Source organism: Hemiscyllium ocellatum, chromosome 12 (genome assembly GCF_020745735.1).
Source record: "Hemiscyllium ocellatum isolate sHemOce1 chromosome 12, sHemOce1.pat.X.cur, whole genome shotgun sequence".
In the NCBI taxonomy this organism is placed as follows: Eukaryota; Metazoa; Chordata; class Chondrichthyes; order Orectolobiformes; family Hemiscylliidae; genus Hemiscyllium; species Hemiscyllium ocellatum.
The window spans coordinates 39176943-39192468 of NC_083412.1; the positions used below are offsets into that span (position 1 = coordinate 39176943).

General features: G+C 40.2%; 1 protein-coding gene across 8 annotated transcripts in view; it reads left to right on the top strand.

The window, feature by feature from the left end:
• Positions 1–15526, top strand: part of dmd (dystrophin) — a 1983095-nt gene that overhangs the window by 1945631 nt on the left and 21938 nt on the right. For all 8 annotated transcript variants that reach the window (XM_060833515.1, XM_060833512.1, XM_060833514.1 and 5 more), the window contains 3 exons: positions 3027–3185; positions 4057–4300; positions 4902–5025. In XM_060833515.1, coding sequence (XP_060689498.1) covers positions 3027–3185; positions 4057–4300; positions 4902–5025 — 527 coding nt within the window. The remainder of the gene's footprint in view (positions 1–3026; positions 3186–4056; positions 4301–4901; positions 5026–15526) is intronic.

The following is a 15526-nucleotide window of genomic DNA, read 5'->3' on the forward strand; positions in this document are numbered from 1 at the left end:
GTATTTCTCAGATATTCAGTGTATAGAAAGGTTAAATGTATCCCCCTTCACTGACCACCACTGTTACCACTGATAAAATAACTGCTGGGGGGCAGCACAGTGGCTCAGTGGTTAGCACTGCTGCCTCACAGCACCAGGGTCCCAGGTTCGATTCCAGCCTCAGGCAATTGTCTGTGTGAAGTTTGCACATTGTCCCTGTGTCTGCGTGTGTTTCCTCCAGGTGTTCCGGTTTTCTCCCACAGTCCAAAGATGTGCAGGCCAGGTGAATTGGCCATGGTAAATTGCTCATAGTGTTAGGTGCATTAGTCAGAGGGACATGGTTCTGGGAGGGTTACTCTTTGGAGGTTCGGTGTGGATTGGCTGGGCTGAAGGACCAGTTTCCACACTGTCAGAAATCGAATCTAATCAGTCCTATTATCAAGTTTCAGCGATAAAGGGTTTGAAATCAGTCTACTGAAAGGGTTCGTGCGTGGGGATGAGTGGAACTTGACAGGGTGTGTTCTCAAATGCTGCCTAACAGAATAGTTTAGATTGATACCTTTTTGTCTACCATGATTGAAGTGGGTTTTGCTGGCTATTGTTCATCTCAAATTCCTCTTAAGAAAACGATAGTGAATCAAGTTCTGGAACCTGAAGCAATCTTGGGATTCTCTGTTAAAAAAACAGTCTCAAGATTTACACACAGGAACAATGAGGGCACAGCAATATATTTCTATGTTAGACTTGAAGGCGAACATAAATAGAGTGGTGTTTCCTTGCAACTGGTGTCTTTGTTTTTCTGGGTGGTGGAGGATCAAGTTGCAGTTGAAGGAGGCAGAGTTCATTGTTGCAGTGTATCTGGTGTATGGGTCACAGCACATGCTATGCATCATAGAATCATAGAGCTACACAGCACGGAAACAGGCCCTGTGGCCCAACTCGTCCATGCCAAGCAGATATCCTAAAGTGATCTTGTCCCATTTGCTAGCATTTGGTCCATATCCTTCTAAGTCCATATACCTATCCAGACATCTTTTAAATGTAATTGTACCAGCTTCCACTACCTCTGGTAGCTGATTCCATACATGGTACCACCTTCTGTGTGAAAAAGTTCTTCTGAGGTCCCTTTAAACCTTTCTCCTCTCACCTTAAACCTCTGGCTTCTAGTTTTGGATTCCCCTATCCTGGGGGAAAACAAACTCGGCTATTTACCCTGTCCATACCCCTCATGATTTTACAGACCTCTATAAGGTCACCTCTCCACCTCTGACACTCCAGGGTGAAAAAAAACCCAGGTCTACTCAGCCTGTCCTATAGCTCAAACCCTCCAATTCCAGAAACCTCCTCATAAATCTTTTGTGAACTCTTTCAAATTTAACAGCATCTTTCCTGCAGCAGAGAGAATGGAATTGAGCAAGTGTAGTCAAAGTGAATGTCTGTGGTATTTTTGAGTGCCAGTCAGGTAGAATGCTTTGACCTGGAAATTGTGTTGTTGAGGTTTTAATTGACTGGGCAGGAGAGGCATTTTCTATCACAGTCCTGACTTGTGCCTTGTCGATGGCAGAGAGGCTTTGTGTAATCAGAGAAAAAAAAATTTCTAATGCCTGACCTGATCTTATAAGCGTAATAGTTATGTGTCTAGGGTCCAGTTATTTTTCTGTTCAGTGCTAACCATATGGCTGTTAATGATGGGGGAGTTCCATCATAATAATGCCATTGAATGTTGTGGAGAGGTGGTTACATTCTCTGTCATTGAAATTGAGCATTGCCTTACACTTGCAATTCTACCAAGCCACACCTAGTGTTGCATATTGAAGCCCTCCCCCCAGTGCGCTTTCTGTAATCTTAAGCTTGTTTTATGTTTTGTTTATTTGAAAAGAGAATATAATAGATGGTAATCAGTAGGGTGTTTCTTTGTCCCTGAGACGTATAAGATTATTAAAGGATTGGACACTCTTGAGGCAGGAAACATGTTTCTGCTGATGGGTGAGTCCCAAACCAGAGGACACAGCTTAAAAATAAGGGATAGGCCATTTAGGACAGACATGAGGAGAAACTTCTTCACCCAGAGAGTTGTGGGTGTGTGGAATGCTCTGCCCCAGAAGGCAGTGGAGGCCCAATCTCTGGATTCTTTTAAGAAAGAGTTGGATAGAGCTCTCAAGGATAGTGGAATCAAGGGTTATGGGGGTAAGGCAGGAACAGGATACTGATTGAGGATGATCAGCCATGATCATAATGAATGGTGGTGTAGGCTCGAAGGGCAGAATGGCCTACACCTGCACCTATTGTCTATTGTTTAAAGTCATAGAGATCTTTAGCACGAAAACAGACCTTTCGGTCCAACTCATCCATGCCGACCAGATATCCCAACCTAATTTAGTCCCATTTATGAGCACTTGGACCATATATGCCATGAGTGTTAATAGAGTTTGGAATCAATGTGGACAATTCCCAAAGTCACATCCTCTTGACTTTATACAAGAATCCCACTACTTCAAGTGGGCTTCTCATTCTAGTAAGAAATATAGGCCAAGTTAGATAAAGACAGCAAGCCATGAGTGAGGTAAGTGGACATTTGCTAAGATCGAGTAGCTTGATTGTCACCATGACTGATGGTATCTTGTTGTTCCAGGTTTGTGTAATTACTTGAATTAAATTCTCCTGTCCCCATGGTGAAATTTCAGCAGCTATCTGGAGCACTAATGTGAGCCTCCAGATTACTAGTCCCATGGGTCTGCTGCCTTACTGTGTTAGGGGAATGGGTTTATCACAATGTTTTTGCAACACATTGAATGCCATCTGTCAGAAAGAAAAAAGGAGAGAGGGATGAAAATCAAAGCTTAGCATTTGGTTAACCATTGGTATGGTTCAATTGTAAAACAGTTACTTTTTATCTGAAACTTGGAACCCAGTAGACCATTTACTTTGTGGGCAAAATGTTTTCTAAATGCATTCCATGGGAATGGGTCAATGAGGGGTAGGTTTGTTACTGATCCTGTGTCTTAGAAGAACACGTGCTGACACATTTTATTTGCAATGTGTTGCAGAGATGATGAGCATTTGCTGATCCAGCACTACTGCCAGAGTCTGAACCAGGAGTCACCATTGAGTCAGCCTCGGAGCCCTGCTCAAATTCTCATCTCCTTGGAGAGTGAAGAACGAGGAGAACTGGAAAGAATTCTCGCTGACCTAGAAGATGAAAACAGGTTAGAATGTTACAAGCCAGTCCATCAGATTTAATCTGCACTGACGTACCCGACCCCTAAATAGGATAACTTCCAAAGGTTGGCCCAATTCCCATTTTTTACAATTAATGTTTGGGATGTGAATGTCAATGGCTGGCCAGTAGTTATTGCCTGTCCAGAGGTTTCTTAGAGGTGGCGGTAAGCTGCTGTCTTGAACCACTGCAGTCCATGTGCTGTGGGTGTCCGTAATAAGCTTAGGGAGGGAATTCTAGGATTTTGACCCAGCGACAGTGAAGGAACGGTGCTATATTTCAAAGTCAAATGTGTAATTATGTGATATTAAATATGTAATAGCTTATATTTAATTTGAAATGACCACACTGTCAATCCAATCATTGTTTGTTGAGGCCCATAAATTACAAATTTTGTTCAGGTTTTGGAATCTTTTTCCTATTTGGAAATGTACCTTGATTTTCCAGTGCAGCGGTTAACCCATATTTCTACACCACTCGCTCACCCACCTCCATTCCCCTCTTCTCCCCTCCCTGCCCTGCCCCATCCTGCCACTAACTCCAGTAACAGTGTTGATTGCTGGCTTCACCTCCTCTAAAAGTTACAAATGAAATGAATTAACCATTCAGACACTATTTTAAAGTTTCATGTTAGAACCCTAAGTCTGATCATCATTGCAATGCTATCGTTGTCACAGGAGATTATCATCCAGCTAACTTCAGCTGAAGTCCACTGAGAAGCCTTGTGAGCTCAATGTCCTGTCATTTCAAATCATGAACAGTTTCTTAAATTTAACACACCGACATTACGTGAACAGGCATTACAACAGCTTTGTTCCACTTTAATGCTGGTGATATAATTTGTGCTGTTTTGTTTTCAGAAACCTTCAGTCTGAGTATGAGAGGCTGAAGCAGCAGCACGATCGCAAAGGTCTGTCCCCCTTGCCGTCTCCCCCTGAAATGATGCCCATCTCACCACAAAGTCCCAGGGATGCCGAGCTCATTGCTGAAGCCAAACTGCTTCGTCAGCACAAAGGTCGCCTTGAGGCCAGGATGCAGATCCTGGAAGATCACAACAAGCAGCTGGAATCCCAGCTACACAGGCTGAGGCAGCTGCTGGAGCAGGTAAGAAGAGAAGTGCACATGTGTGCAGAACCTGTCTGGTGTCACAAAACAAAATAATCAACCTCATTTTCTAGGGCTCGTTGCTTCATTATCTCCTCATTTTTTTTCTTCTAATTTCCCTTACCTCAAGGTCATGCCCTAACTAATGAGGTAAACAGTGAACTGACACTAAAGAATTTGACAAGGCTACTCTTAGCATGAACATTAGACTGAGCCTGAAGGGTAGAAATGTTTTACCTCTGCTTACAACAACCTTTGGTCGTTCACTGTAGATTGTCGAGATCATGAAGGCTGTTCCACAAGCCCATGCTTAGAGTTTTGCAGCACCGATGTTTTGTAACGTAACATTTTCTGCTCTGTTTTCAAAAACGCTGTGGGGAAAACAACAGGTTGTCACTTTGCTGTTATTAACTGTTTCCTGTTGAAGTGTCGATGTGGTCTCAGTGTGCTCAGATTGTGATGCTTCGATTGGTTGATTTTAGGCTGCCATTGAATGATAAGGGATTCATCCTAATGTCATCTCACATAATGGTTTTATCTGCAAATCATAAACTGAATGCCAGGCAATAATCTTAACTACCTTCCTCATTACTATTTGCAGCCACAGACAGAGGTCCGAGTAAATGGTACTACAGTCTCCTCCCCTTCTACTTCCTCACAAAGATCAGACAGCAGTCAGCCAGTGCTACTTCATGGAGTTGGCAGTCAGACTTCAGGAGCAATGGGTAAGAATTAACTGATACAACTTTGATGACTTAGAGAGACAGTGTTGCTCAAACATTATTGTGATCACAAGACGTATTCTGTTCATTTATAATGTGCGTACACATTACAATGCTGTACTTTGAAGACATGTTGCATTTTGTAAATATCATTTTTAGCAGGAGAATTGACTTTTAAAAATAAAATTGTGTGGCCCAGTATAATTCTACCATTTCTGCCATGAGGTTGATTTCTGCTGTTAAAATTTGATTACCCTCATAAACCAAGTCTCCCCACTTCTCAATTACTTTGAGCTGAGTTCTCCTGGTGGGGAAAAAAAACTATTCCAAACCAGTAATACTTAGAAACGAATATTCTGGTCATTCTGCAGCTCCATTTTGAGGTTAACAAGATGAGTCAAACCAGTATGTGTCAATCACAACTTTTATTGTGATTTTTCTAATTAAAATGGAGAATAGGACACAATCAGAAATCCTGAACATTGAGACGGTAATCACAGTGAAGTCTTGGACCATTGAACTTTCGTATCTTTTTATGTTACTTTTATTTTTAATTGTGACCTGACTTGGGAAATGACTGACTTACAACAAAGAACTGAGTAAGAAATTACTGTTCTTTTAAAAGTTAAATTAGTAAAACGCATTATGGGATGTGCTTACTTTGTTTCTTTACAAGCAGTAGAGGTAGGCATAAATGGAAATGGTATCGTTGCAGGTGTGTGTTTAAAATGAGATTTGACTAGCAACAAGTAGCTGATTGGTATAGACAAGTGTTAATAGTTGTGAATGCAAAAGGTCATCAACATGACAACAACTCCCTGATAGTTTCTGTGAACAGCTTATGGGTGTAAACAATACAGTGTGAAGCATTCAGTCCTCTGCAAGGGGTAGTAGAGCATTACCTTTATCCCCAGTAAAATACATGAAGATAAAGGAAGTCAGTTTTTTTTCTCTGGCTAGTTGCTGTGAGCTGTGGCCTTTAATCAATTGCTAAGATACTTTGCTGTTAGTGTACCAATTGCTTGTGCCTCCTTTGAAGAAATGAAGAGAATCTCGAAGAGAGATATTAAAGAACAGAAAGTCTTAGTGAGCAAAAAGATGCGATAAGCAAAACGTTTGGTACTTTTAAACTGTGGTTTCCACCTTTATCTCTCTATCCAGAACACCAATGTTTTTTGTTTATATTGTTTTTTTGTATGTCCGTTTTGTGTGTGTGTGTGTGTGTGTGTGTTTGGCAGAGGGAGGATGGGAGGGAGTGGTGGTTTTGAAAGGCATTTTGAGTTTTTAACTAGTACTGCCTAAAAAAGGATAAAAACTTGATCTGCGTTTTCTGTTAACCCAAGTCTATCAGACAAGTAAACTGGGACCGAGTATACATTGATAAATTAATTGTTGTGATGACTCCAGAAATACTGGGACTTGGTTTCCAGCATGTTACCCCAGTGAGGTGTAGTAACATGGATAATTTGTCTCTGACTGAGAGGGGATAAGCATTTAAATAAAAGCTGGTTAAAACTGGAGTTAAATTATTTAATGATCATTTCCATTATTTCTTGCTACTTTATTCTTATACTCATTATTCCTATTGACTTCTGGAATGTGGCTTTTAATTACCAAATTGCTGTTGCCATGGCTATGTTACAGCTAAGAATGATCTGCTATGTTAGTTGGGCTTCTGTGACATGTGCATTGTACTCACTCAGAGTGAGGACAAAGGCATTCCCTATTTCCTTATGGTGGTACATAATCATCATGACACTGACTTTAATAGGAGGTGGGGATGACACTGAAAATTAAATAGCTAAACAAATCTTTACATATTTTAGATTACAATTAAATAAGAGAATGACACAATATAAAAAGTTAGACTATTATGAATTAAGTTTAGTTACTGGTGCACGGCCCATGAATATCTTTAAGATGGTAGCATCACAGCACCTTAATGACAGCAGTTAGAGAACCAGTTTAGTGATGTGAGAGAGAGTCCTGCTATTCCAGGAGTGTATTGGGTCCTTGGTTGGCTATGCCAGCAAGCAGTTTCAGTTATCCAATAGCACTGAAGTGCCAGTCTAGATGACTGAAAGAATTTTTTTATGTGAGTTCAGAAATTCTCTGATCTTGAGGCAAGAGTGCTGACTGAGGAAGACTTGATTTTTACAAGACAGTTGCAGCAAATCTTTCTGGATAAAATGGAATTATAATCTCCAATCCATTGTCCATACTGCTTTATAAATCAAATATTTGACATAATTTTAAAGGACTGAGTTTCTGCATGCAAACTCTCAAACCAAACCATGCTATCTGCTGATCGTGTGCCTGAGAAACCATCTTCAGGCAAGTGCCTTGAGGATCTGTTCAGTATGATTCATGTCATTATATTTTATGTATTCTGACTCCTAAATTCTGACTTGCAGAAGTCCTGTTTGTACATCACTCCTATTCCTGTTGACCTCCTCTGTCAGATAATATTACTGATTTTAAATTCCTCATCTGTGTGTTGCGGTGCCTCTATACTCTTACCTTTACCTATCACTGTGACCTCCAGCCCTACAGCCTCAAAGATGTGTCCACTCCTCCATTTTGGCCTCTTGCCATCTGCAGTTTTCAGCACTTCACCGTTAGCAATTGAACCTCCCTACCCTCTCTTGTTTTTCCACTTCTACCTCCATTTTTAAGTCACTCCTTAAACCCCTACCCTGTAACCGACTTTTGGCTAGTGTCCTAGTAGCATTTATGTGGCCTCTATCAACCTGTGCCTCATTACATTCTTGTGCAGACATATTTTTATGACGTTAAGATAGTACATAAATATTACTGAAGAAAATTAAGAGTCTTTGTTAATCATTTTTATTCTCAAAAATTACTGTTTTAAAAATGGTGTAACTTGTATTGCATTTTGCAAAAGTTTTGTGTCTAACAAGTCAAGTATTTATAATAAATCTACTTCCGTGAAGATTCAGGCAAACAATACATTATGCTTAACATTGATTTTAATGAAGTTTTTAAAAAGGTGCAATAATTGTTCGGTAGTTCAGGACTTAAGTATTGCTGAAAAGACACATTAGTCAAAGTTTTCGATCTTCCACTCAACAGGATTGTTAGATATACAAGTTGAACTGAAAACCCAAGTTTATCTTATGCAAGCGGATTGTGCTGGTTGGTTAGCAAATGGACTCTTGATTTGCAGAGATGTTGCCATGGATAACCAGTTAATGATGACTGACAGTTAACTACAAGTTTTATTTTAACTTTAAAACAGGCAAGTTGACTCTGATTCCCCATGACGTAACACTGAGAAATGAATCAACAAATGTGTGCCACCTATTTTGTTGAATTGAAACAGACACTGTTCATTCACATCTTGTTTCTGTGGAACAGTGAAGTTCAGAACCTTGTGTATTCATACATTGTAGCTTCAAATACTCACAAGTATGCTATACTGTGAACCCAACTGACCATCTTAACAACACTCAGGATTATCCAGCAAATGTTATCCAGTTTTAAAATCATGTCCAATATTGGACTCTGTGTTGAGAGTTGTTCAAGTATGGCACACTTGGGTACATCAGTACTGTGTTTACTGTAAACTGCTAAAGAGGTGTGCTCTTTTATGCAATCAGCCAGATGTGCAGCCCAAATACTTGGAATCAAACCCTGCACTAACATTCATAAACCATGTTAATTATTTGTGTGATAGGTATAGCATCCTTTTGGCTTGCTAGCAGCCTCCTGTTAGTGGCTAATGTCACTCACAGTCCTATTGCATAATAACAGCATGAAAGAGCTGGTTTAAACTGTTGCACAAGCATTCCTTCAAATCACTTGCAAGGTAATCTCCGATAGACTAAGCATTTTTCAGGACCAGAGGTGATGTCATGAGTTTGTCTGAGAAACTATCCTGATTAGGATAGCCAGCAATTTACAGCATGACTTTGAGATACTTTTTTTCAACAATCAACTTACATGGTGAACAAATGGCTTGGGCTCAATTTACAAAATCGCCAATAGGGTCAGCTTGTTGCACCTTCCTGGTTCAAGTGACCTGAAACCTCATTAGGCAGTGCTCTTGTCACTGAGTTTATTGTAGCCTGTCTTTTCTGTAACATCTAACAAAGCAACAATGATTCAGTGTTCTGTGACAGTGAAATACACCACTGATCAGAAATGATTCACTGGAAAATTGGAAGTACTGGTGATTGGACATTCTGAGCACACTTTGCTACGTTGCGTTTCAATCAACTGAGTCTCATAGGATTTAGACTGGAGTCTCCTGTTTCCGATCCTTTTGAATTGATGAGGAGAAATGGTTTATTACTAAGATTGGGAAGCTTTTAAATGTTCAGTTACTTATTGGGTTTTACATTGACTAGAACAAAGCGATAAATGCAGCTTGCACAAAATTCATTCAATTATTACAGTTTCAGCAATGAGACAAGTCCTTGAAAAATGTTGCCTCCACCTAAAGGGCTGAAGCAGATCTTTGACCAAAACATTCAACAGTTTCATGATGCCACTGGCTTTTGGATGCTTCCAGTTTTATCTGGAGTACAAGTGTGTTAAACATGAGATTGAAGTTGTCCCTGGATTAGAGTGGTGCTCGAAAAGCATAGCAGGTCAGGCAGCATCCAAGGAGCAGGAAAGTTGACGTTTCGGGCAAAAGCTCTTCATCAGGAATAGAGGCAGAGTGCCTGCAGGGTGGAAAGATAAATAAGAGGAGGGTGGGGGTAGGGAGAAAGTAGCAAAGAGTACAGTGGATGAATGGGGGTAGGGATGGAGGTGTTAGGTCAGAGAGGAGGGTGGAGTGAATAGGTGGAAAGGAAGATAGGCAGGTAGGACAAGTTTTGGGGACAATGCTGAGCTGGAAGTTTGGAACCGGGGTGAGGTGGGGGAAGGGGAAATGAGGAAACTGGTCAAGTCCACATTGATGCCCTGGGGTTGAAGTGTTCATAAGGGGGGCTCACAGCTGTGGCTTAATGTAGAAATAGAGGATTACATGCAGTAAAAGAAAAAGTGTGAAGCAATTAATTTTGGCTCTTTACTCCTTTTGTAACAGGGAACTTGTGAAATTCATGATACTCTACATTACAGTGGTATACTCAATATAATCTGCCTGGAAATAAAGGAATATGAATTGATAACCATTACAAAGACATGACTACCGAGTGACCAAGACATAGCAGTCAATATTAAAGGGTATTTGACATTCCTGTTGAGGTAGGGTAGCTTTACAAATAAAGGAAGATATTAGCCTGGTGATGAGTAGCGATATAAGTACAATCGATTATGATATGGCGTCATGGGTGGAAATAAGGAAGAGTGATGAATAGAAGTCATGCATGGGAGTCATCCATAGGCCTTGAAGAGGTGTCTAACTGTAGGGCAATGTATAAAAGAAGAAACAATGCAAGCATCTAAAAAGTGCACGGTAGTTCTCATAATTAACTTCAATCATATTGGCAAATCAGATGGGCAAGCTTAACATTGAATGTTGACTTAGTAGAACGCAGCAGGGATTGCTTCTTAGAACATTGCAGAACCTTATAATAAAACATGTAATTAGGGAGCCTCTAGGGAGTAGAAATCACAACATGGCAGAACTTCAAATTCACTTTGAGGCAGAGTAGCTGGGGTCTCAAACTAGTGTCCTTAATTTAAATAAGGACAGTTACTGAGATATGAAGAAAGAATTGTCTAAAGCAACTGGAAAATTGACTAAAGGGAAAGTCAGTGGATGAGCAATGGCAGACATTTTGCAGACATTTAACAATGCTCAGCAATTATATTTTGCAGTCTAAAAGAAGGACTCGATGAGAAGAATTAACCATCCATGGTTAACAGATGTCTTCAAGGAGAGTATCTGATCAGAAATTAAGGCATACAAAGTGGGGAAAACTAGTGATGTGGTAGAGGATTGTGAATTATTTTAGATTTAGCAACAAATGATTGAAATGCTAATAGGGAGAACATTGGTTCTGTAAGTAAATTGACAAGAAATGCAAAAGCAAACAATTTCTACAGGTATAGAAAAAGAAAGGAAAAGAATAAATGAAGTCTGTGTAGGGCTCCTGGAGGATGCAACTGGGGAATTGTGAATGGGGACAGGAACATTTCAGATAATTTAAACTAATATGTTCAATCGGTCTTCATGTTGGAAGACATTATAAACCTCTCAAACGACAAATAAGCAAGGTGCTAATGGAAGGAAAGATCTGGTATCAATCTCTTTTACAAGGGTTAAAGTATTTAACAAACTATTGGGATTAAAGAGTAGAATATCCTTTATTGTCACTTGTTCTCTAGTACAGAAACACAGTGAAATGTTTTTACAATGGCTGCCTTTAATGGCTCCATTTTAGGAACCAGTACCTAGGTGCAAATCTAACAAGAGTAAAAGACATTGTTTTGTTATACAAAAAGATAATTCAAAGAAAAGCATTAGTGTTACTTACAGTTGTTTGTGAATGAGTTAGAAACGAGGTAGTTATAACATTGTGAAAAGAGATGTAAATTACAATTCAGTAAGAATTCCAAAAAGCAGCAGCTTGGGTCACGGCCCCTCCATCGGGCTGGGTAGAGTAGTTATGAGTTGGGGATAGGTTCTGGTGGGGAGAGGAATTGCTTCAAAGAGGAAGAAAAAAGGAAAGGAGAAAAGGAACTGGCGAGCAGCGGAATTCCAACTGGAGCATCTTCATTAACTGCCGCCATCTTGCTAAAATTTGTTGTAAGTTAGGGACTGATCTGCACCAGTCTGAACTGGATATGAGCGGTCTAGACTGGGTTTGACAGGTCTGGACCAGCTTCGGCTGCTCTGAACTGGTTTCGACCAGTCTGGTTCGGACTTGACCAATGTGTTGGACGATTGCAGAGGCTGACAGTCCACTGGGTCCTCTTAGTTGCCTTATTCACAATGACATTCTGTTGTCCTTGAATATGGGCCAAGTCAGATGACCTGATCATACCTCCTGGTATGAAAATCTGGATAACATTGCCCCTTCCCTGATGCATTTCAGTGTCTGTAATTCAGCCTCCAACCCATAAATCCTGAGTTGAAAGTGAATGAATGTCAAACATTTGTCACAGACATGTTTGCTGTGGACCAAATTGAGTCTTTATGTCACATTTCACATTTTGTTTGCTTCGAACTGAAAGTATGCTCATTGTTCAAATGAGCTGAGAAACATTTGTGGCAGATTTGAAGAAATCAGAATTGTTGCTAGTCAGCCTCGCCAAGAGGCAGGAACTAGTCAGGCTCGGCAAGAACTAGTCAGCTTCGCCAAGAGGCAGGAACTAGTCAGGCTCGCCAAGTTAGCAGATGGGTCACCAGGACCTGATAACCTGCACCCAAGGTTTTTAAAGGCACTGGTTGCAGAAATAGTTGAGGCATTGGTCAAGATATTACAGAACTCAAAGGATTCAGGGAAATTTCCAGCTGGTTGGAAGTCCATTAATGTGATACCCCTGTTCAAGAATGAAGGGAGGCAGAAAGCAAGAAATTATGGGCCAGCCAGTCTAATAGCTATCATTGGAAAAATGCCAGATTTCATTATTGAGGAAGACACGGCAGGACATTGTTCAATTGTGTTAAGCTTTTCTCAGAGTCGACATGATTTTGTTTGAGTTCTAGAAACAAGAACACAGATAGTGTTGAAACAGACCATTTGGCCCAACAAATCCTTACCGACCTTCTGAAGAGTATCCCTCCCAGACCCATATCCTTAACCTGCAACTCTGCATTTCCAATGGCTAATGCACCTAATCTACACATCCAGACACTGTGGAAAATTTTAGCATAGGCAATTCACCTAATCTGCACATCTTTGGACTGTGTGTGGAAACCGGAGTACCCGGCGGAAACTCACGCAGACAAGGGGAGAATGAACAAACTTCATAAAGATAGTCTCCCCAGGCTGGAATTAATCCCTGGTCCCTGGCTTTGTGAGGCAGCAGTGCTAACCGCTGATCCACTGTGCCACCCGGAGGATAGAACAAGCAGAGTTGATAAAGGGAAACTGGTGGATGCAGCATATTTCTGGAAGGCATTCTATATAATCCGACATAAAAGATTGTAGCAAAAGATAGGAGCTCACAGTAATGGGGATAATGTATTAGATTGAGGATCGGTCAACAAAACAAATGTTGAATCCTGAGATGAAGAGGCTGACTTGATAAAGAACGGCTAAGTAGGTTAGACCTTTATTCATTAGAATTTATGGTGATCTTATAGAAACATACAACAGTCTGAGTTGGCTTGACAAGTTAGATACTGAGAAAGTGGTTCCACTAGTGGGGAATACTGGAACCAGGGGATACAGTAACAGAATAAGGGAACTGATTTAAAACTAAGGTGTGAAGGACTTTCTTCAAGAGAGTTGTGAATGTCCAGAATTATGAAAGTTGTGGAAGCTAGATCACAAAGTATTTAAAGAAGTGTGAGATAGAGGTTTAAATTATTGGAGATTTGAGACATGATAAGCTGGCCCAGTTGGGAGTCTGGAGTAGATCAACCATGGCCTTGTTGAATGGTGGGGCAGGCTGGAGGGGTCAGCTGGCCTAGTTCTCCTGTCTTATGTTCTTCTGTATAAGTGAATCTCCCGCTAATACCCTTCACCTGCATAAAATTTGAATACAGTCAATACATTGAAAGCTCGCAGAAGAGTTTCATTCAGGTTAGAGCTTGGTTCAGAAGCTAGAGACATCTATCTTTAATTGTGATTCATTAAATAGATCATCTACAGTATGGAAACAGGCCCTTCAGCCCAACAAGTTCACACTGACCCTCTGAAGAGTAACCCACCCAGACCCATTCCCCTCCCCTATATTTACCCCTGACTAATGCACTTGACACAATGGAGCAATTTAGCATGGCCAATTCACCTGAAAGAATTCAGCTATGCCTTGGGGGGGATGATCTCTAACGTCAGAACTTCCATTTTCATGCCATTGATGCAAGATTCAAATGCATGAAAAATTAATGTTTAATTTGTGTTAACGTTCATTGAGCGAAATTAATTAATTTTCACTGACTCTTAACATAATGAGATTTTTAATTATTTCTGTGGTGGCTATTTGTCATTTTCTTTTGTATTAATAACGCTGTAAGAATATAGCAGACTAAGCAAAAGAGGGAGTGCGTCACTGACCTTCATGAGGAAGTTTGTTTTTGCATGTGCAAAACCCTGCAGTTGAATTAATATGGTACTTGATATTAAGTGAATTAACTGTACAGTAAATTTTATCAAGTAGTTTATTGTTTGCAATGTGGAATTCTGTGCTTTTATTTTATCTTCCTTAAAATGTTACTTAACTTTAAAATTTATTGCAACAAAATTTCTTCAGTCTTAATTTGTTACAAGGTTGAAGACTTGTCATAATTGTTTCTTTACACCTCTGTTCAACTCAAGTGTAACTCAAACATTGAGTAGATTTAGAGTTTGTTTCAGGCATCAAAAGCTAGAATTTTTATTATTTTGGATCCACAGTTTAAAGCTCCCTCAGCTCTATCCAACTGTGTATATATGTTTTTTTTCCTGCAGCATTCAAGCTTGAACAGTCATAATTTATGGTATTTGTACTTCTGAACATAAACGATACAAAAGAACGAATGAAGGCAGGTTTTAAATCAAAACAATTCCTCCGTTCCCCAATCTTTCATGATTTACGGAGGCATGTCTGAGCACTCTCACATTTCCTCACTGCCACGAAGGAATGTATTGTTGGTTGTTCCAATAATAATTCCTTCTACTACTCCCTACCTTCGAGTTAATTTCAGCAGAGCCCTCGAAAGGAGAGCACTTCAGAGAATTTTACTTTGTTCAAGAAACAAAGAAGTGGATGGCAGGCGGAAAAATAACAAACAGAGGGGATAAAAGAAAGTATTGTGTTTATATTGTTGCTTTCTCAACTCAGGATATCCAAAAGCACAATATAGTTATTTTTGAAGTAGCAGGCAGAACACGGCAGCCAGTGTACTCGTGGGGGCAAGGAATCTTTTACACCCCAAATGCGAGTACAAACCATTATTCACTCTCATCCAAAAGACAGCACCTCTGACTCTATATCAGTGCAGTGCAGGAGAGCTTTGATCAACCTAGATTTTGGTGCTCAATTGTCTGCAGTGAGATGTAACCCAGCAAACCTTATTGTTCATGGTGAGACTGCGTCCAGTTGAGACACTGCTGATGCTAAATGTACAAGGTTGAAGGCAGGGTCAAAAGATTTGATTTTGAATTGGTCTTTGAATGTAGTGGCAAAACAAAGTTCTAAGTGTGTAGCAGCTGAGAAATTTGTTGCCAAAGTAAGAGCCGGACACTAATGGTAACATGGTGGCACATTCAGTACATAAGCCTGTATTGCCAAGAGATTGCCAAGGTAGGACAGGACAAGGCTGTGCAGAAAATTATTACTAACTAGTAGATAACTGAATTACATCTCATCTCATTGTAGACAAAAATAAGAATAGTCTTTATTGCTCCTTGTAACTAATCAACCACGAATCTAGGCTGAA